This window comes from Cricetulus griseus (assembly GCF_003668045.3).
Source record: "Cricetulus griseus strain 17A/GY chromosome 1 unlocalized genomic scaffold, alternate assembly CriGri-PICRH-1.0 chr1_1, whole genome shotgun sequence".
NCBI lineage: Eukaryota > Metazoa > Chordata > Mammalia > Rodentia > Cricetidae > Cricetulus > Cricetulus griseus.
Genome location: NW_023276807.1, coordinates 10,395,303 through 10,422,294, shown reverse-complemented (window position 1 = coordinate 10,422,294; position 26,992 = coordinate 10,395,303). Strand labels below are relative to the sequence as shown.

At 37.4% G+C, this 26,992-nt stretch overlaps 1 protein-coding gene across 14 annotated transcripts in view; it reads right to left on the bottom strand.

Annotated features, from left to right (window-relative positions):
* Window positions 1-26,992, bottom strand: part of Tsga10 (testis specific 10) — an 84,564-nt gene that overhangs the window by 38,342 nt on the left and 19,230 nt on the right. For 6 of the 14 annotated variants that reach the window (XM_027386825.2, XM_027386822.2, XM_027386821.2 and 3 more), the window contains 6 exons: window positions 23,343-23,408; window positions 22,008-22,175; window positions 21,299-21,457; window positions 15,577-15,747; window positions 15,412-15,489; window positions 14,316-14,467 (listed from right to left, as the gene is read on the bottom strand). In XM_027386825.2, the coding sequence (XP_027242626.1) occupies window positions 14,316-14,467; window positions 15,412-15,489; window positions 15,577-15,747; window positions 21,299-21,457; window positions 22,008-22,058 (611 nt within the window). In that variant the 5' untranslated portion in view covers window positions 22,059-22,175; window positions 23,343-23,408. Of the gene's footprint in view, window positions 1-14,315; window positions 14,468-15,411; window positions 15,490-15,576; window positions 15,748-21,298; window positions 21,458-22,007; window positions 22,176-23,342; window positions 23,409-24,383; window positions 24,622-26,992 lie in introns of those variants that run through there. The other 8 variants (XM_035452735.1, XM_035452736.1, XM_027386826.2 and 5 more) reach the window with 4 other exon arrangements.

Genomic DNA, 26,992 nt, shown 5'->3' with positions numbered 1-26,992 from the left:
CAAATCCATCCATATTTCCAGGTCCATTAATCTGGTGCTCTGTTTTGAGCTCCATGGGAACCAAACATATATGTGGTACATATGTGCACATGCAGACAAAGCACTCATAAAAGATTCTTAATATTTTAAAAAAAGAGTATCACAACAACAACAAAACTTGAACAAAAGTATCCTGTATGAACAAACATGCCCCAGAAAAGATGGGTCATTAAATGAAAATCTGAGTGTTAGGCATGGAATATCCAAAGACATACAGGCTATTGCCATCACTTTCAGTTGACCACCATAACTAGGCAGTAACACTCTGCTGAAGACATCATATTTTGATTACAGGACACAGAGGAATCAACTTGTTTCCCTGCTGGCTAGCTTTCAGTGCCAAACGGTGCTATCCAGGCTTCTGGGGAAGAAATGACATCAATGGTCTTATACAATCCTGGACTCTGCATACTACAAATCGGACCTAGTAGGCAGATGTATACAATGGAACAATAATGGCAAGGGTGTTTGTGGGAATAACCAACTGTTGTCTTGATTGGATTTGAGATCTGATTCATAGAAGGGATTTTCATGTTTGGCACTAGGAAAGTATTATGCCAAAGGGAGGAACCTCTTGGTGTTGTCTTGGGCAGAGAAGCTTCTTACTGCAGTAGGTAGTAGCTAATGCAAAAACTCATACCTGTTCCAAGTGCTGAAAATATGTGATTTTTGAGTGCTCAGGGAATATCATGAAAGAGATGGCAAGAAGAATATAAGAGCCAGAGGGTGAAGAAGAGTACTGCAAAATGCTATCCTCACGATAAAAGTGTTGAACACATGAACTCAAGAACTATGGTTATCGGAACAAGACCAAGCTAGTTCAAAATTCCAACACTGAGGTGGGAGGAATTCCCAAGGCCACACTCCTAGCCAAAGATCTACTGGCAGTTAATTGCTGCTATGAGAGGGAGAGTCACTTTTTCAAAAGAGTGGCCATTGGCAGGTTTTCCATGCCCTCAGTGGCTAACCCCATAGCCATATGTAAATGGGTAGCTCTTGGTTTAGTGGATATCTGTATCTATACATATATATCTATATATGTCTATATATAGATATAGATATATAGATATAGATATATATATGGAGGACTTGAAACTTGAAGGGATATATATATAAGGGAGGGAGTGGAAGAGTTAGCAGAAGGGAGTGGGGATTGGATAAGATTAATATGTATTGTATACATCTATGAAATTTTCAAGTTAAAAAATGAATTCACATGGAGCCATATTTCTACACTTTATTCAAAGTGTTAAATATGACAAGTAATACCTAGAGAAATCACTGAAAATGCTATACAAACAGTAATAATAGCGTATACACACATCAAAATGAAATTTTTAAAATGTCAAGTAACTCATTCAAAAGAAATGAAAACAGGGAGGAGATAAAAATAAAAATAAAAAATCATGGGAGGGGGATGAGAACCCCTGGACAAAGTGGAATCATGTGGCGTGAGTGGAGAGGAAGGAGGTGGGAAGGGAAGAAGGGGAGGGGGGAGGAGAACAAGAGGCCTGAGAGAGGGAAGGCCTGAGAGAGGGAAGGAATAGAGGGGGGCAAGAAAGGAGATGCCTTGATAGAGGGAGACAATACAGGTATGGAGAGAGGTCTGGCACAGGGGAAATGTTAGGGTATCCACAGGGATGACCCCAACTAAAAATCCAAGCAGTGGTGGTGAAGATGCTATTGATGCCCTTCCCCTATAATGAGATTGGTGTCTACCTTGGTTACCATTCCTAGAGCCTCCATCCAGTAGCTGTTCAGAGCAGAAACAGGCACCCACAGCTAAGCACACACCATATACCTGGAATCCAATTGTGGTGAGGAAGGAGAGATGAGCAAAGAAGCCAAGTCGGTGCTGCAGAAACAGTGGACCTGACCTAGTGAGAGCATGGAGATATAAAGCTAGGGAAACAGCATTGGACCAAACCAAGCCCTCTGAATGTGGGTGCCATCTAGGAGGCCAAGACAGTCTATGGGACCTCTAACAGTGGAGCCAGTCTTCATCCCTAGAGCACAAATGGACTTTGGGAGCCCATTCCCCACGGAGGGATACTGTTGCAGCCCAGATACAGCAAGGAGGGCCTAGGCCCTGCCCCAAACGATATGACAGACTTTGAAGGTCCCTGGTGGTGGGCCTCACTATCCCTGGGGAGGAGTCTGGGGATGGGTTGGAGGGGTGGGGAACATGGAAGGATGGGAGGGTGAGGGAATGGGGGTATGGATATGTAAATATGAGCAGTAATTAAATAATTTAAATAAAAAGTAACAATAATAAAAAATAAAAATAAATGAAAGAATCGAACCATATCCACAATTACAGTAAATGAGTCTGTTCTACCTTACTTTTATAGCACCAAACAGAAAGCAATCAAAATATCCTTCTTAGCTTTCATGGTACCAGAAGAAACCAAGCAAGCTTCCAAAGGAAGGAAGCAATTAACAGTCCTACACATCTATGATGCACATGAACCACAACTGCCATGGTATAATAACCATAAGGGTCTATGAGTGGTACAAATAACTTGGTGGTAACCATCAACTCTCTAACTGAACTTAAGACCCACTCAACAAGAGAGAAGCCATATCTGGCACTGGAAACCTAGAGAACTACTCAGTGCTAGTGAAGTTATGGTTATTGGAGGAGAATCTACAACCACTAATTTACTAAGTCAACATAATCCCTAACAATCTATAAACATTTGTGATATTTTGCATCCACAAGATTTTGACCCAGTATGCATTTTTACATGAGTGCTAATTAAGACTTCTTCATATCTTCAATAACATTCTCTCAATGCTGTACTATTGTTTCTCAGTTAAACTAACATTATTTGAGGCCTTCCTATAATCTGAATGGAAACAAGTCCTTTCCATTAAATTCTTGTATGTGCTAGAATTGTGAAGATTGTATAGCTGTCCCACATGCTATAGGTATGAGTCCTCTTATTTTTTAAGATAAAAAAATTGAGGCTTTCCTACACACATATGATGTCTCTTCAATGTGAGCTTTTTTGTGCACTTCAACAGTACTAAAATGATTGAAGGTTGCCCCACAGTGCTTACATGTAGATTTCTCTTCTTTGAAAATTCTTTTGTGCATCAGAAGAAAAAAGAACACTGGAAAGTTTTCCTGCAGGTTTTGTTGATGGTTGGGTTTCTTGTTTGTTCATGAGGTTTCTCTGCCATGTACATTCATGCATATTTTTATAGAAAATAGAATAACTGAAATTTCTCCCACACTGCTTACATGTAGAAGGTTCCATTCCAATGTGAGTACTTTCATGGAGCTGAGGAGTAGTTTAGTAGCTGAAGCCTTGTCTATATGGCTTATATTCATAAGGATTCTCTTCAGCATGGGTCCTTGTATGATTTCTAAGAGAACCAAGGAAACTGAAAACTATCACATTGCTTACCTTTACAGAGTATCTCCAATGTGTACTCTTTCTTTGCTTCTGGAAGCACTGGAAATAAGTTAAAGTTTTCCAGAATTCTAGTTTGGTTTTTGGTGCTCTGATAAACATCAGGACCAATGCAACTAGGGATAGAAAGTATTTAATTGGCTTTATTTCCAGGTTACAATCATTATTAAAGGAAGTCAGAGCAGGAACTCAAAGCAGGAGCTTTAAGCAGAAACCACGGAGGAACACTGTCAACTGGCTTGCTTCTTGTGGTCTACTCAGCATGTTTTTCTATATAACACAGGCCAACCTGTCCAGAGATAGTACAACCCACTGTGGGCTGGGCCCTCCCTTACCAACCAACAATCCCAGTGCCCCACAGACATGCTCACAGGCCAATCTAAAGAAAGCGATTCTTCAATTAAGTTCCCTCTTCCCAGGTGTCTCAAATTGACAAGCAAGATTTGCCATCACAACCACATTTTGCTCCATTTTCCTCATAATCATATTCTTTGGTGTCTGTATGAGTTCTGAAGGGCAAGTTTGGGGATAAATGACAAATGAGCATTCACACACAGTGCAGAAGTTTTCTTGTTCGAAACACAATCTAGAGTCTTCACAGATGGTTTCCTCACTTATGTTGAAAATATCTCTATTACTTGACTTCTTCTGGGACTTTTGTAGCCATCTTCAATGCTCTGGCTATCCATTTTTGTGCCATAGAGGACATACTTCACAAGGTTTCCTCTACAACTTGACTTCTTATATATCACCTGGGACTTCTGAGCCATATTCACTATTCTGGTATTCACATTCTTCTTACAGAGGTCATGCTCTAGAAGGTTACCCACATCATGTTTCTGTAGAGGGTCTTCTGGGAAGGATCCAGAACATCACACCCCAGGATAAAGTTCACAAGACACAGCTTCAAAGGTCAGTAACTCTATTTCCAGTTTCTGGTGACGCAAGTTCTCTCCAAGGCGCTGAAAGCCTATGCAGGTCACAGCACAATAGAGAAGGAACCACCCAGAGTCTCTCTGAATAGCACACATGTGGTCCCAATAAAGGATTTTAGATGGATTTACAAAGTAGTCTGACTTTTTAAACTTGTCTCAAAAACTATATCCATATGATTAGATTGATACCATTCTTGAAATGCTATAGGTTTATACCATTTCAAAATTTATTTGGCTTATGAATTTATAATTATAAAATAGATTAGTGAGGAAGGTAGTTGGGGGTAAGGGATGTGGGGTGACTACACAGAGGTACCATAGAAAATATATTTTTAGGAATGAATAATTCTTTTTTTAATATGGTGACTGACATTAAATATTTATAGAATAAAATGACATAGACCTCTACATACACTTGTGCCAAATGGATTTTCTGATTTTGATACTGTAGTCTAATTATGTATAATGTGATACTGGTTAAAAAATGGACATAGAAAAATGGCCTTTCCTATACGTTTGCAATTTTTGTTTTGCTTTTTTGTTTTTGAGACAGGGTTTCTGTCCTGGCACTTGCTTTGTAAACAAGACTAACCTCAAACTCACAGAGATCCACTTGCCTTTGCCTCCAAAGTTCTAGGATTAAAGACATGTGCCGCCACCGCCTAACACTTTTGCAACTGCTTACAAATTTCATTTTAAGGAAGTATAATAAATTATGATTTCTAGGCCACATAAGTAAATTATTAAATAAAAATATTTGGGAACATAAAGCAGGTAACACTAATTCTTTATAGAGTTCTACAAAGGAGGCTGGATAGATGCTGTTCTGGCTAATTTTATGTCAACTTGACACAAGCTAGAGTCATCTGAGAGAAAGGAAATTCAGGTGAGAAAATTGCCTCCACAAGATTGGCTACAGACAAGCCTGAAGGACATTTTCTTGATTAATGATTGATGTGGGAATTTCCAGTCCATTAGAGATGAGGCCACTCCTGGGGTGGTGGTCCTGTGTTCTATAAGAAAGCAGGCTGAGCAAGCCAATAAGCAGCACCCCTCCATGGTCTCAATCAGCTCATGCCTCCAGGTTCCTGCCTTGTTTGAGTTCCTGTCCAAACTTTTCATTAATGATGTACTACAATGTAGAAGTGTAAGCCAAGCCAAATAAATCCTTTCCTCCCCAACTTGTTTGATCACAGTGTTTCATCACAGCAATGAAACCTTAACTATGACATATGGCTCAGTGGTTAAAAGCACTTGTTGATCTTTCAGAGAATGCAGGTTTGGTTCCCAGCACCCATATGGTGGTACACAACCATCTATAACTCCAGTTCCAGAGATCTGATACCTTCTTCTGACATCTACAGGCACCAGATGTGCACATACATACATATAGGCAAAACACATAAAATAAAACAAATACATTTAAAAGTTCTCAAAAGTTTCATTTACTTCACCGAGAAACACAAAGGTGAAAACCTGACAAAATAGATGTTATAAAAGAAAAAGGTGTGTATTTTCCACACTTAAGCATATATAAAACATTACTATGTGCAGTTGTAATCCTTGAATTATTAAAGCTACACTACAGCCATATATTTTCTTTTTTAAAAAATATCTCTATAGAATACTTAAGACCTACACAAGAAATAGAGTAGAAAATGGGAAACTATATGTAGTTGTTGAAATAATCAATCGAAAAAATATCTAATCAACTAAACCAAACTTTGCAGTAGGCATTCAAAGATACGGTAGTAGTAAACTATAATACCAGAGTTCAAAGGCAGGAGGATCAGGAGTTCAAGATCATCCTTTACTACAGAGCAAGTACATGAGACACTCGAAAAAATAAATCTAACTATTCCAGAATGTTGTAATTCAAGTGTCAGAAATATATCAAACAAAATCCCCCAAGATATTTGACTAAGCTATCTAATACGTTGTTTTTCCCATATGTCTATTTTTGCATATGAAAAACAACTACTAAATTGGCAAGATTGCTCAGTAGGTAAAGGCACTTACCACCCATGCTGATGAATGGCATTTAACATCTAAACAAACACTGTGGCACATGTACACACATGTATACATACACACATATACACACACACCAATCATCATCATCATAAAGTATATTCACAATATTTATGGGGAAAAGATAGAACCAACTAAGTACAGAGGAATGGATAAAGAAAATATAGTATATATACACAATGGAATTTTATGCAGTCATAAAAAGAATGAAACTATGTTATTTATAGGAAAACAGAATCAACTGGAGGTCATTATATTAAGTGAATTGTTAGACCCAGGAAGACAAATACCGTATTCTTTCTAATCAGTAGCCTCTAGATTTTATATAGGTACATAAAATCATGTCTGTATACATGACATGAAAGTAGAAGCAAAACTGTCTAGAGGAACAATGGGGCTACTGAGAAGAGGGAAAGGAAAAGTAGGGCTGTATGTGGAGGAAGGAACATGATTAAAGTACACATGTTCACATCCATATGAAACTAGTATTATATGCAATGAATAAATATCAATAAAGAGAAGAGAGACAATGGACTTAACTAAGACAACTCTCCAAAGAAGCCATACAAATAATCAAGATATATAAGAAGTGATGCTCAGTATCATTACTCATTAAGGAAATGTAAATCCAAACTACAACATATCTCACACCTGTAATAATGACCATCAAACACAACAGAAAATAATGTTAACATAAATGCATAGATACTGAACCTCTTGCACACTTTTGGACTGAAAGTTAAAGACAGAGCCCCTCTGAAAATCAGTGTGTTGGTTGGTTTTGTTAACTTGACACAAACCTAGACGTATCTTGGAAGAGAGAATCTGTTTTTGTTTTTCGAGACAGGATTTCTCTGTGTAGCCCTGTTTGTCCTGGAACTCACTCTGTAGACCAGGCTAGCCTTAAACTCACAAAGATCTGCCTGCTTCTGCCTCCCAAGTGCTGGGATTAAAGGTGTGCGCCATCACTACCCAACTCGGAAGAGGGAATCTTAAGTGTAAAAATGCCTCCATAAGATTGGCCTGTAGACAAATCTACACAACATTTTCTTGATTAATAATTGATGTGGCAGGCATAGGTGGTACCATCCCTAGGCAAGTGGTTATGGGGTATATAAGAAAGAAAACTTCAAGCTGGGGAGATGGCTCAGCCGTTAAAGGCTAGGCTCACAACCAAAAATATAAGAAAGAAAACTTCAATCTCATTATCAGGGGAGGGCATTTAAGGTAGCCTCTCCTCTGTTGCTTAGATTGTTAGTTGGTGTCATCCTTGTAGATCTCCAGACATTTCCTAGTTCCTGATTTCTCTTTAAACCTATAATGGCTCTCTCTATTATTGTATCTCTTATCTTGCTCTCCTCTATTCTTGCCCCGACTCAACCTTCCTGCTCCCTCATGTCCTCTTCATCCCTCCTCTTCTCCCCTTCATATGCCATCCTAGAGCCTTTATCCAGCAGCTGATGGAAGTAGAAGAAGACCCCCACAGCTAAACACTAAACTGGAATCCAGTTGCAGTGATGAGCAAAGGGGTCAAGACCAGGCTGGTGAAGCCCACAGAAACAGCTGACCTGAACAAGGGGGATCTCTTGATCCCCAGACTGATAGCTGGAAAACCAGCATGGGAATGATACTGACCCCATGAATGTGGGTGTTAGTTGGAGGCCTCAGAAACCTATGGGGCCTCTTGTAGTAAATCAGGACTTATCCTTAGTATAGGAATGGACTTTGGGAGCCCATTCCACATAGAGGAATACTCCCTCAGCCTAGACACATGGGGGAGGGCCTAGGCCCTATCCCAAAGGATATGACAGACTCCAAAGACCCCCCCTTGGAAGGCCTCACCCTCCCTGGGGAACAGAAAGGGTTTGGAATAGGTAAGGTGTTAGTTGGGGGCAGGGGAGGAGAGGAGGAAGAGGGAACTGGGATTGACATGTAAAACAATCTTGTTTCTAATTTAAATTAAAAAAAATTGAAAGAAAAAGAAAGGAAGGAAGGAAGGAAGGAAGGAAGAAACAAAGAAAGAAAGAAAGAAAGAAAGAAAGAAAGAAAGAAAGAAAGAAAGAAAGAAAGAAAGAAAGAGCTTAATGGTCCACAAGGAACAAACCAGTAAATAGCTTTTCCCATGGACTCTGCTTAAATTCCTGCCTTAACTCCCCTCAATAGACTGTGACCCAGGATATATAAGCCAAATAACCCCAAGATGCTTTTGGTCGTGTCATTTATTACAGCAATAGAAAGCAAATTAAGACTAGTATAGAGTTTCACTCAAAAAAAACAAGCAAACAAACAAGAAAACAGAACAACTTTAATAACAGGGCAGGTCAGAGTAATGGCCCAGGTCTGTGAGATCTGCGAACACAGAATTCAGAAGGCTGAGGCAGAAAACAAACAAACAAACAAAAAATCAAAATCAAAGATAACATGACAGAAAAAGAGTCCAACCTTCATCTTTCTACAATGCATGCATGCACGCACTCACTCACACATACAAACAAGTAACTATTTAGAAAGGGTTTCTCAGTGAGAACAGCATACCTGGGGCAATGGGAGGTACCAAGGCTGCTGCCTTGGTCCCCTGTGACCTACTCTGCACAAGACTTTGACAACTTTCACCATGAAGGTAGTGAAGGGACCAGCTTCCCTTTTGGCAGCCATAACGGCCGAACACGTGCTCTATGACCTTGTCTTAGTCACTAGAAAGTCAGATGCCTGCCTCGTGACAAGGAACCAATCAGAAGTTAACTGGTGGCGCTATGCTTTACGACCCTGGGTGTACTTTACGGACAAGCACACAGCAATGACACAAAGCATAGGAACCACCCTGGGAGGGCCTATGGGCCATAACAACCAGTTGGCCAATCAACACAGGGCAAACCCTCCAAGGCTGAAGGCACACCAATAGTGAGCCTGTGCATACCCCTAGACACTCCCCTTACGCTGCCCTACAAGATCGGTACGCAGCGGTTGGAGCTGTCTTTTCTAGCCATCCGCCATGGCAGGTGGGTGAAAGACCCGAGCTAACATGGGGTTAGCTCGTTAAATTACAATAAAGCCTCATGCAGTTTGCAGCAAGCTCTCGAATCTGCCTGGTGATTGGGGTGACTGTGGTCGTGGCCTGGGACCCCGGATACCTGAGTTTTCCGGGGGTCTAACAGTAGCCACCATCAACCCTACCTTAGGCCAGCTAAATCAGGAGAAGTCACTTCAACCTTACCCCTCAAAAAGGAGCCGTTGTTGTGCTGCTGCTCTGGACTGTGACCTCTCCTCCAAAATGCACATGTACTCCAAACCACAGAGCCGTAATTGACACTAGAAACAGCACTTCCTCAGGCTAACACTGCCCTGGGCGTGTTGATATATTATTTGATTTATTAAAACTTGCCCAAGGGTACAGGAAGCAAAGCTAGGCACAAGCCAAAGAGCCAGGCACTGGTGAGATATACTTTAATCCCAGCAGCCATACTAGCGAACCATAGAGGCAGGCAGTGGTGGCACATACCATTAATCCCAGGACTCAAGAGACAAGCAGATGAGTTCAAGATCACACTGAGCTACACGAAATTGATCCAGTCCTAAAGAGAAACAGCTCACACAAAGGTGATCTCAGCACTTGGGATCACACACCTTTAATCTCAGGATTTGTGAGGCATAAAAAGCAGCAGCTAAGCCATCTTGAGAAGAGTATAGCAGTCTGAATTGCACTCTGAGGATAAGTGGAGACCGGATCACCCACTTCAGTCTGAGGTAGATGTAAGAGCTATTGACTGGCTGTTTTGTTTATCTGACCATCAGCTTGAATCCCGATATCTGTCTCTGGGTTTTTATTATTCGTGCTACATCTGAGCCTGTCATCATGAGTTAATATGCCTAAACTATATGCTATAGTTCTACCACTGCTCCACAAACCCCCAGTCCCAGATATCTTGTATAACACCAAACTGACCTAGCTGATGCCCTAAGCTCTAGAGTCCCTGTCATTCCACATGTGTCTGACTTCTACACAGTGTCCCCCAGTCACCCCACAAAGATCACTACCATTACTGCAGCAAACATATTTGTGATTCCATCCCTGGAGTAAAAGCAGCCAAGCACAGTGATGCTCTAGACCTGGGCTCTGGGGCTATTCCATGAGTGACCGCCTACTCTACACTAGTGTCAAGACAGAGGCCTTCATTCATATGCTCTCCTTGGAGAAAAAAAGAAAACAAGAAGAACTTCAATAGCCCTCTCCATCACCCAGACATCCACAGCCATGGCTGCTGAGAACACTCACAGGTTGTGTTGACACTGACCCCAACTGACACACTGCATGAATTGAAGACTGAGCTGCTGAGCCTTCACCAGAGTGTAAACTGGATACTGTACCCACCACTATATGAAGATGCTTCCCTACTGAAACTCGGCTGCCAAATATGTGGCCATCAAGACAAAGCAAGAACCATAAAAAAAAAAGAGAGAGAGAGAGAAACTTGACACAATCACTAAAAATATAAATCTAGAAGGTGTATGACCAAAAAATTTAAAGTAAATGATTAAGGCAGTTAATCAAGAGAACATAAATAGACATGTAAATGAAATCAGGAAAAGAATGTACAAACAAAATATTCAACAGACAGATTAAAATTATTTACAGGAGCCCAACAGAAATTCTGGGCTTAAAAATAGAAATAATCAATATTAATAATGAAATAGCACTAGCAGTCAATGTGACAAGAAATTATCTGTGAACTCAAAGATATGACATTCAGAAATACTGTTAGAGGATATACATGGAAGCAGAATGTTGTATACATAATAAATAAATAAAGTCTTTTTTTAAAAAAAGAAAAGAATAGGCTTCTAAGAGATAGTATTAAAAATATGACAAAATAAAATAAAACAAAAATTATCATGTCAAAGTTGGACAAGACAAACCAACAGAAGGAAAAGAGCCCAAGAGAAGGTACAAGAATCCAAGACCCACTCATTTACACACACAGGAATCTCATAAAAACACTAAAATGGAAGCCATAATATATACACAGAGGACCTGTGAATGCTGCTTCAGTCTCTGTGAGTTCATCTGAGCTTTGCTCGTGTTCATTTAGAGGTCCTTGTTTTCTTGGTGTCCTGCATCCCCTCTGGCTCTTACATTCTTTCCATCTCTTTTGGGAAGTTCCCTGAGCTCTGAGGGGAGGGATTTGATGAAGATATTCCACTTAGGGCTGAGTGTTCCTAGGTCTCACTCTCTGCATAATGTCTGGCTGTGGCTTTCTGTATTTGTTCCCATCTGCTGCAGGAGGAATATTCTTTGAAGATGGCTGAGCAAGGCACTGATCTATAAGGATAGTATTTTCTGTAAAGTGCTTCAAATACTGAAAGATACAGTTACCAAAATGATCTAGCAAAGCCACTAATGTGCATATGCACCTGAAGTATATTTATCTCCAATAGATTTATCTCCTGCACCTCCATGAGAATGATATTGTTATCAGTTTAAAAGACTGCCATAACTATAAAATGTAATAGTAAAACTCATGATAACCACAAACAGCCAAATGTAAAACACAAAAGATAATGGAATTGAAGCCTCAATACAGAAAGACACAAAGACAACAGGAAAGGAACAAAGAGCTAGAGAATTGCCAAAATGCCAACAAGTACTTACCTGATGAACAGGAGCTGTGATACAGTGAATACATCAGCTAAGTTTACCGAAGTATCACTTCACAATGCAAATGTATCAAAACATTATACTGGATTCTTTAAATATAATTTTAGTCAACAATTATTCTACAATAAAGCTTAAAAAGCCATTGTAAAATTTTAAAGTAGAACTACACAACAAAATAATAGCTGGTGTTAAACATGAACTGCATACCAAATATCAGTGAGGAAATGTAACCATTGAAAAACTCAATACTTCTAGAGTAAATGCATAGTACTACAGCCACACTGAAAAAGACTTTAAATGGTTTCCCTGAAAGGAAATTGTATCATATAACTCAGCCATTTATTTCTATGTATTGATCAGAGAAATAAAAATATTATGTCCACACAAAGACTTATACAGGGAAGAGCTTAGTGGTTTTATTTATTATAGCCCCAAACTGGAAACAGTGCAACTGTCAACATGCATACCCACACAACAGAATACAGCTTAGCAGTCAAAGAGTATAAATTATACACAACATGAATACATGAAGAACAAACCTCAAAATAACAACACGGAGGGAAATGAACCTGATTAACAACATATACAATTTCATTGGTTTAAATTTTTAGAAAATCCAAATATCTGCATGCCTGAAATAAAATCAATGGACAAGTAGGAATCAACTAAGAATTGTGTGAAAAATTACAGAGGGGCAAGAGGAGACTTAAGAGTGCAGAATAAGGCCAGAATCTTGATTGTGGTGATGGCTTTAAAGGTCAAAATTTTCCAAGCTTAATATATATTGACATTTTAGTGTATATGTTTCAGTTATACATCAATAAAAGTTTCCAAATAAGTACACACCAAAAACTCCCTAAAACTGCTGGGCATGGTGCACACTGCTCCCCTACAGAAGCAGAGCAGTGCTAAGCAGAACCATACAGCAAGATCCTGCACCAAAGGAACAAAACACACCACTATACCCCAGATTATTACACATCACTCCATTAGAGTATTATAAAACACTAAAATGTTTCCTTTTAAGATTTTATTTGTTTATTATGCATACAACATTCTGCTTCTATGTATATTTGCACACCAGAGGAGGGCACCAGATCTCATTATGGATAGCTGTGAGCCACAATGTGGTGGCTGGGAATTGAACTCAGGACCTCTGGAAGAACAGCCAGAGCTCTTAACCTCTGAGACACTTCTCCAGCCCCCACTAAAATGTTTTCTAAGACAAATGTTTTCTAATAACACAGAAATCCGATGTGGCGAAACTGAAAAGGCCAGATATAAATGGCCAAAGGCTGAGTTCTGTTACAAAGGACACTTCCATGCTACAGATGGACTGATGTCTGATTGGAAGCAGTTTTACACTAATCTTTTTCCATGGGTCATGGAGTTATATGTGGTTTTAACCTTTTATTACTTATTTTTATTTCCCCAGGTTTGTTTTCCTGTTTGTTTTTTTTTTTTTTGCTTTGGTTATTACTTTCATTTTTGTGTGAGCTTACAGTAGTGTTCTAAGGAAGAAAAAGTTTTCCAAGGGAAAGAATGGAGTTTGAGTAAGCATCTGTCCTGGCAAGTGATTCCTCCTCTGCCCCACTGGTCCTGGGAAGATCAAGGGCAGACTCTGGGAACTCATGTGGCCCAATTATTACCTGTAGTTTGGATAATACATTTCACATTCACACCAACTCACATTTTTCATGTCTACAGATAAAGAGAATTTCAACTCTACTGAAACTTAAGTAGCTTTGTTTCACATCAACAAATAGTAATGAAGAACCTCAAATGTAGAGGTGTCTTCCTGCCCACACACTGCCTTAGTGGCCTCTGCCACTACACCAGTGTCATGAGACAGCTAATCAAGTTACTCCTATGTTGGAAACCATCCTTTCCCTAAGCTTTCAAACCTCAGAACAGAATTTAAAGCTATAAAGGTAAATTAAACAATAAAATGCTGAGGTTAAATGTCTCAGTTCTCAGATGGCTATCTTTTAAAAGCTACTTGATTAAACTTGACACATATTGCAAACATAAGATTAAGGTGAATGTAAGCATGTTTCCTGGCTGAGTGATTTTGGGAGACATCATTACATGTTGCTGAGGTTTCTACAACTGACTACTATGAATCTTTTTACAAACTGAAGATAACACATGATTAAATTTTCATTATGAAATGTACTATAAAGCAGAGCAATTAAGTACAGCAAACTGTAGGTTGTTTAACAGCAATGTAGTTTTTACCTCAAAGAATTATTCTCAGCTTTCTGTCTGCCAAGTTCACTCTCGGTATCCATTGCCTTTCTTGCTAATGATTTCATTTCTTTTTCCACAGTGGTTATGGTTTCCTTCATCAAAGTCATATTTGACATTTGTTCCATACGCTCATCATCAAGCTACACAAGTAGAATGACAAAGTTAACTGCTATCATTAAGTAGTCTTAGTGGTCTTAACAGCAGAGAGATACTCCTAAAAACTCCAGTTTATGGAAGAATTTACACAATGATACCATCAACTAGGGCATACCTGAACACTGTGGAAGGTTTTATAGATAAAATGTTACATAACAGGAATAAAAACAAGCCCCTACACAGCTTTTCTATAAAGTCTGTCTATCTCAGTATTATCAGTCTACTTTTCTCAATCTGGTTCAATTTAACTATATATACACTGAATTTGCAAAAATATTTATGTTACCCAAGATTAATACATTACATATAGAGTAGGATTATGAAAATAAAATTTTCCTCTCCTGTCTGTTTTTTACTTATTATAATAAAATACTTCAAATAAATTTATCTGTGCATTCAAAACTTAACTATTTATGTAATTGGAACACTGCTAACATGTACCTGGAGCATCTCAAATGCTTGATATACTCATATTTGGTAAGATTATCTTTAATAGAACAGGGAGATGAGAAAAACTGAAATTTTCGACAAGTGTAGTGGTACTATAATGCCAACACTCAGGAGGCTGAAGCAGCAGAATCACGGGTTCAAAGCCAACCTGGGCTACACAGTGAGACCTTGTACCCTCCTCCCCAAAAATAGTCAATTAATTAATTAAAAATCCTGAGACTACATCCTAACAATAAAAACAAAAATGCTTTGCAACAAAACACAACAAAAATTAAAAGCTGCACTCATGTTTCTAGAGACATATAAATAAGTGATAAGGTAACAGGATTATGAAAATAACACATCATACATACCACCGTAAGTATTTTAGGACTACAAATACAATCTTAGAAAAATAAAAGAATTCTTCCTAACACAGTAAAATGAGAAAAGGTGAAACTATGGGGAGTAGAGCCAAAGAGGTTTTGTTTTGTTTTACGTTATGAACTGTACACTCCAGCTCCTCTATCCTTTGTTCCAAGTGAGCCTTCTCATTAAATGCTGTCTCTTGAGCAATCTGTTTAAAACACAAAACACAACAAAGGACATTCAGTATCACTGCACTTGAGTTGTACCTATAAAGACAAGCAAAATAACTGCATACCTTTAGCCTTTCCCTCAGACTATCTCGCTCGGTGGTCATTCTTCGTAAATCAGTGAAGGCCACATCTCTTTCTGTCTCTACCCGACGAAGAATAGCATGTGCTGTAGTTGATTTGGGAGACTTACAGGTTTTCATCATTTCTCTTCGAAGTCGAGCAATTTCTTCTTGTGCCTATGATAAAAATACATAGAATTTTTAAAAAAGAAAAGGAAAAGGAAACTTTAAACTACACATTCAATATCTTACATCCAGTCAGTTAAAATCAAAACCTGAAATATGCAAGCAAGCAAGAAAATAAGGAAATGCTAGACTTTTTATTTTCAAGAGTTCACAAACAAGTGCAAGCAAATCTAAATGTAAGTGTGGTGTGTGTTTGTGTGTATGTAGCTAAGAAATAGACTTGGTATATTCCACTTACCCACTGTGAAATACAAATTTGAATTCAGCACAGCTCAGATGGAATATGTGTCTAATGAAAAGTCCACAGAGCTTATCTTTCTCTATATTTGCTATGTCTCTATATATGCTATTGTCTTGGCTACTTTTACCCTGACAGAAATGTCCACTCACTCCCCAACATGGTCTCTGAACACAGTTAAACAGTCCTGAGGCCCCAGACCTACTGCACATCTACAGATGATTTCATTTCTCACTTTGCTTCCTGACTCTTGGTTTTGATCATTATCTACTCAGCTGGTCTCCAGTTTCAGAAAAGGATGTAGTTTCTGAGTATCTACAGCTTAGACTTCACCACATTTCTTAAAGTGTTTTCTAAAATCTTCCTAACTTAATGATAGCTATATCCTCTCACCTTGAGTAGTGCCCCCTTCACTGGCTTTTTCTACCCTGGTTCCCAGCAAGCCCCCATCACCTTCATCATGAATAGTTCTCCCTTAGCTTGACAACCTGTCATCTAATCCTACTACCCCCATCTACCATGCCATGTCTTTTCTTCCTTTGTTGGACTTTGTTTTTTTTTTAAGGGCAATCTTTGCACATTGCCAATTATGTTCACAATGTTACCCAGAGTAACCTGCCCCCTATCCCTTAAGCCACCACCACTGCAATAGGAGCTTACCAACTGTAACGAACTTTCCTCAGTTCCTATTCCCCTTAATTTTATGGCAACATCCATACTGGGCCAGGACCTTTCTTTTTAGGCTCCTGTTCTCCCTTTGTGTCCTGTTTTCTATGTTTCAAGGGTTCTTCCCAGCCTCTTGAAGATTACATCTTGACTTCTCTGCTCTATTGTAGTGCCTTCTCATTTACAGAACTCATCCATTCTGAATGCTCAAAACTCAGCTCCAACAAGATGACTGTTAGAGCTGCATATTCAGTACCTGCCTCTCTCCCTAATCCAGTTCTAAATGTCTACTGCTAGGTAGCAGTTACTATCTGAATGTATACCATCTTACTCCACCTTCCTGAACCAAACTCCTAACTTTCTCTCAAACTATCAAAGGTTTATTTCTCCTCTTTTTATTTCCACAATTCTCTGTCATTTAAGACAACATTTCAAATATTTCCATTTGTCTCTCCTCCCCCAAACCAAACCTTATCAAATCTTTCTTAGTTTATCTGGTATCTGTTCCTGGATTTATTTCCACTAATAGCACCTTTGCTTCATACATGGACCATCGTAACATTTTTCTAAGGAATCCATGGTCTCTTCCACCTCTAATTCTCTTGAAGGAAAAATTATTATGCTGATATAGAAAGATCATAAAAGATTTGCTACCAGGTCAAATGGATTTTTTAAAAGGCTACATTGGTTATATCTTCCTGCTTTCAATAAATAGTAAGTTGTCCATTGCTTAAAAATCAAATGTATAAGTCCTAGTTAGGTCCACTGAACCATCTGTGGTGGTTTGAAAGAAAGTGGCCCCCAAAGGGAGTGGCACTATTAGGATGTGTGGCCTTGTTGGAGTAGATGTGGCCTTGTGGGAGAAAGTGTGTCATTGTGGGAGTGGGCTTTGAGGTCTCCTTTGCTCAAGCTATGCTCAGTATGGTACACAGTTCACTACCCATTGTCTATAGATCAAGACAAAGAACTCTCAGCTCCTTCTCCAGCACCATGCCTCTCTGCATGCCACCATGCTTGATAATGAATTAAACCTCTGTAAGCCAGGGTATACTGCGGGACTCACTGGGACAAACTATAGCTTCCATGCTAAGATTTTATTTGTTTGGTTTTGGATATTTTGGTTCTACTTTTAAATTCTGTATTGACCTGAGGTGGGGGGTTGCAAGGTCAGAGGGAGCAAGGGGATGGAGAGATGAATGGCATTGGGATGCATGATGTGAAATGTACAAGGAATCAATAAAAGGTTTTTAAAACACATTTTCCTTTATAATAAGAGTTGCCAAGGTCATGGTGTCTTTTCATAGCAATAGAAACCCTAACTAAGCATTCATCAAAGGTCAAAAGCTGGCTAACTATATAGCACTCACAGGTTAAAACCAGCCTCTTTCCTTGTTTCATAGGTATATAAGCTAAGAACATTTTTCATATTTTTAAAAGGCCAGAGAAAAAATCAAAAGAACAATTTTTTCATAATGGTAAACATAATACAAAATTCAAATTTCAGTGTCCATGAAGCTTATTGTAATACACTCTATTATGTATTGTCAGTGGCTGTTGTCATTCCATGACAGAACTGAGTAGCTGCCACAGACCTCACATGGCCTTCAAAGCTAAGACATGATGAGAACATTTATGAAATAGGGTGTAAACTCCTGCTTTAGTCCAACCTACCTTCCAAGACGGCACTGCCCCTTGCGCCTCTGACACATTCAGCCTATCCTAAAGTAGTCTACCTCCCTCTGCTATTTCCTGCCTTCCTCCTTTGTCTCACACTATTCCTTCAGGATACTCTTTCTTGTCCCTTCCAGAGTAATAGAAGTCCCAATCATAATTCAGGACTCAAATGCCATATATTCTGACAAAATTTCCTTGAGCACCAGAAAAAAAAGTATACTTTTTATTTCTTACAATATACTCTAAAGTAGATAGCTTATAGTTACAAAAACTCAGCCACCATGTAAAACAATCTTGTTTCCAATTCAAATAAAAAATGATTTAAAAAAAAAAAAACAACTCGGCCACTAAGTGCTAGGTTCACAACCAAAAATATAGTTACAAAAACTAAACCAATAAAAAAACACTATTCTTTTCTCCCCAGCTACATTATATACTAATGGAAACAGAGGCTGCTTTAATTTTTTTCTACCCCTTTGAGTGTGAGCATTTTTCCCACTAATGATTTTTCACTTGAGAAAATTTTACATGTATCTAGGTATGTGAAATAAGTGCACCAATCAGAAACTTCCTGATTAAAAACCAGAGAGAAATGTATTCCAAAATAATTCTTTGGCATACATATAATTTATTAAAGATGTAAGAAAATTTGCATAGCAATGAGATGGATATCTTTGTTTATTTTTATATAAATAGTTAAGCCTTTATGCTTTAGGACACAGAACAACTTCAGTGTTTATCAGAGATGGTTTGAGTTATCATTATCAATGCTTGGGATGCTACTTTGCATAAACAAATGCAGTGCAAAAATGAAAGAACTATGTTTAGAACCACCTCAGAAGTGGTTGTAAATATTGTCCTAATCCCAAGCTTAAACTGATATTTTTTGTGAAAATTAAGTAAGCAACCCAAACAGCAATTTTTACTTCCTTTTTATTTTACTTCTTGAGACAGAGTCTCACTATGTAGTTTAGGGTGGCCTAGAACTCACTCTGGAGACTAGGCTAGCCTCAAATTCACAGACCCATCTGTCTCTGATTCCCAAGTGCTGGGATTAAAGGCCTGTGCCACCCCACACAGCTTCAAACAAAAGTTTTTAAAATCATTTTAATGTAATACAATCTAAAAATAACTAATCCAGTACTGTATGCTAAGGAATGACAATAGGAAAATATTGAAAGCACTTGCTTCCCAGTTAAACCATTACATTTTAATAGAAGCAGAAAACTGTGTGTGTGTATAGTAAAAGTGCTTCAACTCAGAATAGACAAATGTCAAATCTGAGCTGCAGCTTTAGGAAGCATCATCAGTGTCACATGGTATGATGATATGCAGAGAACAAAGTATGCATGCTGTGTGTTAAGAAGCAAGGCTGCAATGAAGCCACAAAATACAGCATAGGTCCATGCCTCAAATCTATAATGTGTTTGGCTTTGAGTTAATTTTTATGTTGTATATTCAGGAACCTTTCACTGTTGCAAAACCTTCATGCTCCCATATTCTGGGGTCATGGGGTCATGACCTACACAGTGTCTTAAAGTAGTAACTCTAGAGCCCTGAATATTCTAACAATATTTCTTCTTAAAACCATAGCTATTTATCAAAGAAATTATATTATGATAAATAGGATTTAATTATTTTTGGTTAAAGATTTTATTCATAAAAGCTATATAGTTTTAAATAGAAAGTAAATATAGACTATAAGGTTATTTTAATCTCTAAATTCAAGCAAGTTATATGGCAGTTCCAAAAATAATTAATAGAACTTTTTAACCTTTCCCCCACAAAATCCTAAAGGTTTTACCTTTAACATACTACATCCTATCATTCAAAACTCTCATTTCTCTTTATGGTTTTTGTCATTATTTTGCTTTTATTGTTTTGCGATGTGTTAAGGATCAAAACCTAGGGCCTATGCATGCTGGCAAGCACTCCATCAGTGAGCAACAACTTCATCCCTGTCCTCATTTCTTATTCCAAAAGTCAAAGTTTTTTTTTGTTTGCTTGTTTTTAATTTTATTTTATTAGTTCAAATTAGGAACAAGCTTGCTTCAGATGTCAATCCCTTCTCCCTCTCCCTCCCCTCCCCCCAACATCCCACCTGCCCTTAGCCATGACCCCTCCACTCCCCAGGCAGGTAAGGCCCTCAAAAGGGGCTCCCCAAAGTCTACCACATCATCCTGGTCCAGGCCTAGGCCCTACCCCATGTGTCCAGGTCAAGAGAGTGTCCTTCACAAGGGATGGGCTCTCAAAATCCCTTCTTTTTTTTTTTTAAGACCTTATATTTAATAGTGTGTTACCTCTGTACAAATGGAAAAAAATTAAGTTCAACATTTCTAGACCAATATGGCTGTTAATTTTTGTACAATGCCAACTCAACACGGTAAACTGGGATACTTTTTTCCAAAGTTGACAGCACAGCTAAAGTTTCCAAAAACTCAAATTAATATATATATATATATACATATATATATATATATATATATATATATATAAAGACCAATAATGGCAGTATGTTATGCATCAATAGCAGCAACAGCTTTTCCAGGTTCTGCAGTCATTTGAACAAAATTGTAGAGACATCCAGCACTCTCCATTTAAAAAAAAAAAGTAAAAAACCCAAAAGTCAAAGTTTTATGCAGATATGGAATCTTTTATGAGATAGAAGAATGACATATAGGTGTGCTTGCACTTACTATATTGGAAATATGATACCTTTCACTAAGAGTATCTTGAGCACAGGGCTGTGGATGTAGCCTAGAATGCACAAGGTCCTGGGTTTGATCCCAGTACCACAATGAAAGAAAAGGAAAAAAATGAGTATCTTAGGAAAAAAATGTAATTTCCACATGTCAGATTAATTTGACTAGCATGTTTAATTATGGTCATAAAATCTAAGGAAGAATTGCAAACCTCTAGAAGTGACTGCTATTACTGATACAATCTGTGTTCGTACACACTTACCTGCTCATAAAGAAGGAAGGTCTTGTCTCTCTCAGATGTAAGAACCTTGACATTGCCCTGGATTTCTGCCAAATGACGTTCATATTTTTCCAGCATACATTTCAGTTCTTCACGGTCTCTTGCTGTTGACTTCAAAAGGTCTACATCACAGTTTGCACCCTAGAATTATTATTTAAGATATCTGAAGTTGTTCTTGTTTATTTTTTTTTCTTTTTTTGAGACACAGTCTCCCATAGTCCAAGCTAGACTTGAACTCACTATGAAGCCAGGGCTAGCGCTGAATTCTTGATCCTCCTGCCTCTGCCTCCCAAGTGCTGAGAATACAGGTGTGCACCAACATTCCTGACTTGAAATTCTTTCACTTACGCTACTAATGAAACACTACTTTTGGGAGGCAGTACACAATCTCTACTTAAGTGAACATGACTACAGAATGAAAGGAAATAATGTACAAAAACAAAATTACCTATTTTACAACTTTATCTCAAATTGTAATAAATTGGTCCAATTATCTCTCAACCACAACTTATACTGGGAATAAAGAACTAACTTTGTTTTTCACTGTACCATCAAAGAGATCTATCTCCCAACCTCTCTGATACAATTTATACAAAATCAAATTAATTATTTCCAAATAAAATAAATCAAAGAATAAAATTCAGTACTTGAGAAATAAACTAAAAGATTAAAAAATTTCCTCCAAACCTACCCGGGAAGATGGAGATGGGCGTCTTGGACTTTTAGATCTATTTCTGATCATTTTTCTCAAATTCTGAGCTTCAGTCTTATAGTAATCTCTGTCAGCTTCTAAAGTCTTGACAAAGGAATCAAGTCTAGAAGGAGATTTATTTTGTGCTTTTTCAGTATCTAAAATTATCTTGTCAAGGGGGGAAAAATTAGCAATTATTTCAAGCTAAATTATAGCACAGTTTTCTAAATAAAAAACACAAAGGAGTCTTTAAAATATTAAACTAATTATTTTTAAAAAGCAATACACCATTTTAAAAGCAATTTTCATTTTGGTGAGCTTAACTTAAATAAAATACTACATTTACTTAAACACTTTGAGAAGAAAACATATATATGAGATTTCAGAAAAATCCAGGCCTGAAGCAAATCTCAGAAACAGAATGAGTGACTTTGGAAATCTTTACATGCTACTTTTAAAACACTTGCCAGTGTCTGCATTTGTTCAATACTCACTCAATGAATGGATATGCTAATGAGTCCTGGAAAGTCAATACAGTCAGGTGCTTCCCATGAGCTCCCATTCACATGGTTATATTTAGAAACGTTTCTTTCTAAAATGTTTATATTTGTTTTATGAATACTGAGAAAAAGTTGACATGCTTCAGATGGTGTTCTAAGTATTTTAAATGACAGGTTAAAATGTTTAAACTGAAGACTTTTCATTTCATATTGTTAGAGAAATAAAATAACAACTGGTACTAGGCAACAATTTAAAACTTAAAATATTACGAAAGACATAAAATTTAAAGTATAGAAAAATGTACCTTATAAATTGAAAATTAAAAATTTGGGAGCCTCCATATTAAATAGAGTAACAGCTAAAAAACTCTTTGCTAAAACCAACCAAAAGTTATTCTCAACCTCTAGGACAGCAGTTCTCAACCTGTGGGTTGTGATCTCTTTGGGGGTTGAACCATTCTTTCACAGGGGTCACCTAAGACCATCAGAAAACACAGATATTTACATTACAATTCCTAACAGTAGCAAAATTACAGTTATGAAGTAGCAACAATATAATTTGATCATGGGGGGGTCACCATAACATGATGAACTGTATTAAAGGCCCACAGCATTAGGAAGGATGAGAACCACTGCGCTAGGAAAACAAAGTAGTGATGAAAGGGAGGCAAGAAGGCACACTCTTAAGATGTGCCTTTTAGTGGGTATTAATTTTAGAGAACAAAAATGTTTTAATAGTTCACAAAGGCATGAATCAAAGGGTATATTAAATTCTCTTAGTAGCTTACTCAGTAAAAATGACTGCTTACCATGTATTTATTAAAAATGTACTTACAGATTTAAGCCTTTTGATTGTATCTTCCAATACTGTTATGTTATTTTGCTGGCAAATGAGTTCAATCTGAAAAATTAGAAATCCTATTATTTATACTGAGATGCTTGAACTGATTTAATTAGAAAGAGTAATTAAAAAGGAAGCCATTTAAAAATAAAAGTGTAGAGCTACTATTTTAAGCAGAAGGTAAACGGTCCCTTATGCTTACCTACCTTCAATGGTAAAAGAACCCAGATGAAAAAAGTGATTCCTTTACCCAATATTTTTCATAAAATATTAACTTACTATATTGTACCACATTACTCTCCATTAGTTCGAACAAATGTTGACATTGATTATAATTTTCAAGATTATAACAGGAAAGTAATATAAAGTGTTCTCAAATTGCCCATTCAGACTTCTTTCTTTTTTGAACTATTTTATTTTAATGCCTTCATTCCACCCAATCCACAGAACACTTTTTACATCAATTTTATGACTGAACATATACTCAGTTTTACAATACAGCTGTCATCTATAGCTATTCATGTAACACATCTATGTCATGTGTTTTAAAACAAGTGTCTGTTTTTATGACAGATAAAGCTCTTTGCTAAAAGTCAGCAAATAAATTATATATATAATTCATTAACATCCTCTCATTGTCCTGAACTAAGATACACATGTTACATCTTAACTTTGAATTCTCTGGAACAATTATCTTTGCTGGGAACCAAGCCCAGGGTCTCAAAAGCACTAGTTAAGAGTAAAATTCAATACAACCCAGTCCCATTTTTCTTAATTATCCTTCTAAGATTCCTCTAGAAGTCATAGTGAAGTTTATAGAATATTAAGGGGTCCTAATGTTTGGAACATAACCTATAGTCGTATAAACTTAGGTACAACTCTGAATTATTAATTTTCATTGTTTTATTTTTTGTTACTGTGATGGCTGTTTCTGGTTGTCAACTTGACTACATCTGGAATTAACTAAACCCAAGCAGATGGGTACACCTGGGAGGGATTTTTCTTAATTAAATCATTTGAAGTAGGATGACTCACTCTACATCCAGATCTTCTGAGATGGGAGTGTTATTAAAATAACACTTTTAATCTGGTTCACATCTTCAGGTGGCAGTCTATATATAAGGACATGGAAAAAGCAAGAGTTTGCTCTCTGCCTGCTTGCCCTTGTTCTCACTGAGGAGTTCATTCCTACTTCTTCAGGATTCTGGCATATAGTGAAAGCCAGTGGAGGCATCCAGCATCCTGGACTGAACAGCTACTGGATTCTTTAACTTTGCACTGGAAAACAGCTATTGATGACTAACTGAACCACGGCCTATAAACCACTCTAGTAAATCCCCCTTTCTATATATAGACTCATTCTATCGAGTCTGTTCCTCTAGATAACCCTGACTAATACAGCTACTATGCACACACTAAAAAAAAAATAAGCACAGTATAAAAATGTGTAAAGATTTTTGTTCTTAGTTAAATATGAAAACCCAGTAAAACAGACTATCCAGTGTGATACTTTCTCAAAAACTGAATGTACACACATATCTTAGAAACAGATGAAACAATAACCAATAGCATGTAAACTGAAGAATAAAGAGTGAGTTTAGATACAAGTAAAAGAGTGGTGGATATTATTTCCTTCACTGTAGTTTTCTAGGTGAACTGAAATCTTGTTGTTTGTGTGCCTGTGGGCAGGCGGTGTTGAAGATTGAACCTTTCCAGGCAGGCTCTCTACCACTGAGCTATACCCATAAACTTGAAATGTTTACAATAAACATATATAACCTTTATGATGACAAAACTGATAATCCTACCCTGAAAAATAACTGTAACTGTCCCAAAGGAACAAATGTGCCTGACAATGTGATAATTATTCATACTGGGAAACACAATAAATACAACAAAACACAAATTTCTGCCCTGGAGAATTTATAATCTAGTCAAAAAGGAGAAAGATTATATATATATATATATATATATATGTATATATGTATGTATATGTGTATATATGTATATATATGTGTGTATATGTGTGTGTGTGTGTGTGTGTATTATATATAATACTGTCTATGGCACTCAAAAATACACAATAACCACTCAAATTCTAAGGCACTTAAGATTTTTTTCTTGAAGTGAATAAAACAGGCAAAGATTTCTGTCTTTAGGGGCATAACATTCCAGCTGGGAGAGATGATTGTATGGTTTTAGTAAAAGTGACTCCCACAGGCTCATATATTTGAATGCTTAGCCCCCAGGGAGTAAAACTGAAAACATCAAGATATGTGGCCTTGTTGGAGGAAGTGTGTCATTGTGGGTGAGCTCTGAGATTTCAAAAGCTCATGCTATACCCTAGTTAGTCTCCCCTCCTTCTGCACAACAAAACATAGCTCTCAACTACTTTTCCAGTTCCATGCCTGCACCATGCTCCCGCTAGGATGATAATGGACTAGACTACTAAGCCTCTGAAACTGTAAGCCCCCAATCAAATGCTTTGTTTTTTAAGAGTTGCCTTGATCATGGTGTCTTTTCACAGCAATCGAACAGTGACTAAGACAGATGCTTTTTTTAAGTTAAAATAAGTTAATTAAATAACAAGTTGTGTACTATACTGGCAAAGAAAAGCAGAGCTAGGGGTATTGCATTTATGAATAGACAGAAATTTGAAACAGTTATCAGGAAGTCTCCATGGAAAGGCATCCTTTGAGCAACATTTAAAGAGGGCCCAGGAAATCTGGGAGACTATTCCAGGGGAAAAGTACTGTTACAGCAAATGTCCAAATGCAAAAGAATGCTTAGCCAGTTCCAAGGAACAGTAAGGAGGCCAGTGTTACTGAGGAGAGTGGAAGAGAAAGGACAGTGTGAAAAGAACTACCCAAAAAAAAATAAACCAGGTGCTGGAGAGATAGCTCAGCAGTGAAGAACATGTTTTTCTCTTATAGGGGACCTGGGTTCGATTTCCTGCACACACATGATGGCTCATAACCATCTGTCCTCCAGTACCAGGGGATTTGATGCCTTTTAGCCTCCATGTGTATAAGGAACACATGATACACAGACATTTATTCAGGCAAACATTCATATACACAAAATAAAATGAATAATTTTAAAAATATATTTTTAAAAAACAGGATAGATAGAGTATGTGTACGTTCAAAATGATTTTACAAACATAATGTTTTCTGTATAGTAGCTTCAATTATTTTAGCTGATTGAACCATATGCAAAAGTAACAATAATGAAAGAGTATACATGTGGTACATACATATGTGCAGGCAAAACACTCATACTCATAAAATAACCAACTATAAAATAAAATAAAAAGTGCACGTGCTGCAAAAAGGAGCTCTTATGTTAATAATGCCAATATCTCATATAGAATTATTAAATTTTAAACATGCTGGTGCCATCTTAGAAAATGTCTTTTAATTAAAGTCATAATTTAGTTGTATTCAGTTTAATTGCAAATATCACCAAGCATAAAAGCTAGTGAATTATAGATTAGGTTACTTTGCCTTAACATTACTACCGGTAAGTTGTGTTTCAAAAAGATATACATATACATATAAACTAACATATATGGTATAAGAAACTGACAGTAGTAAAACTGCAACTCTGCTCTCCACATTATAGAAAATCATGTCCATCTGCCT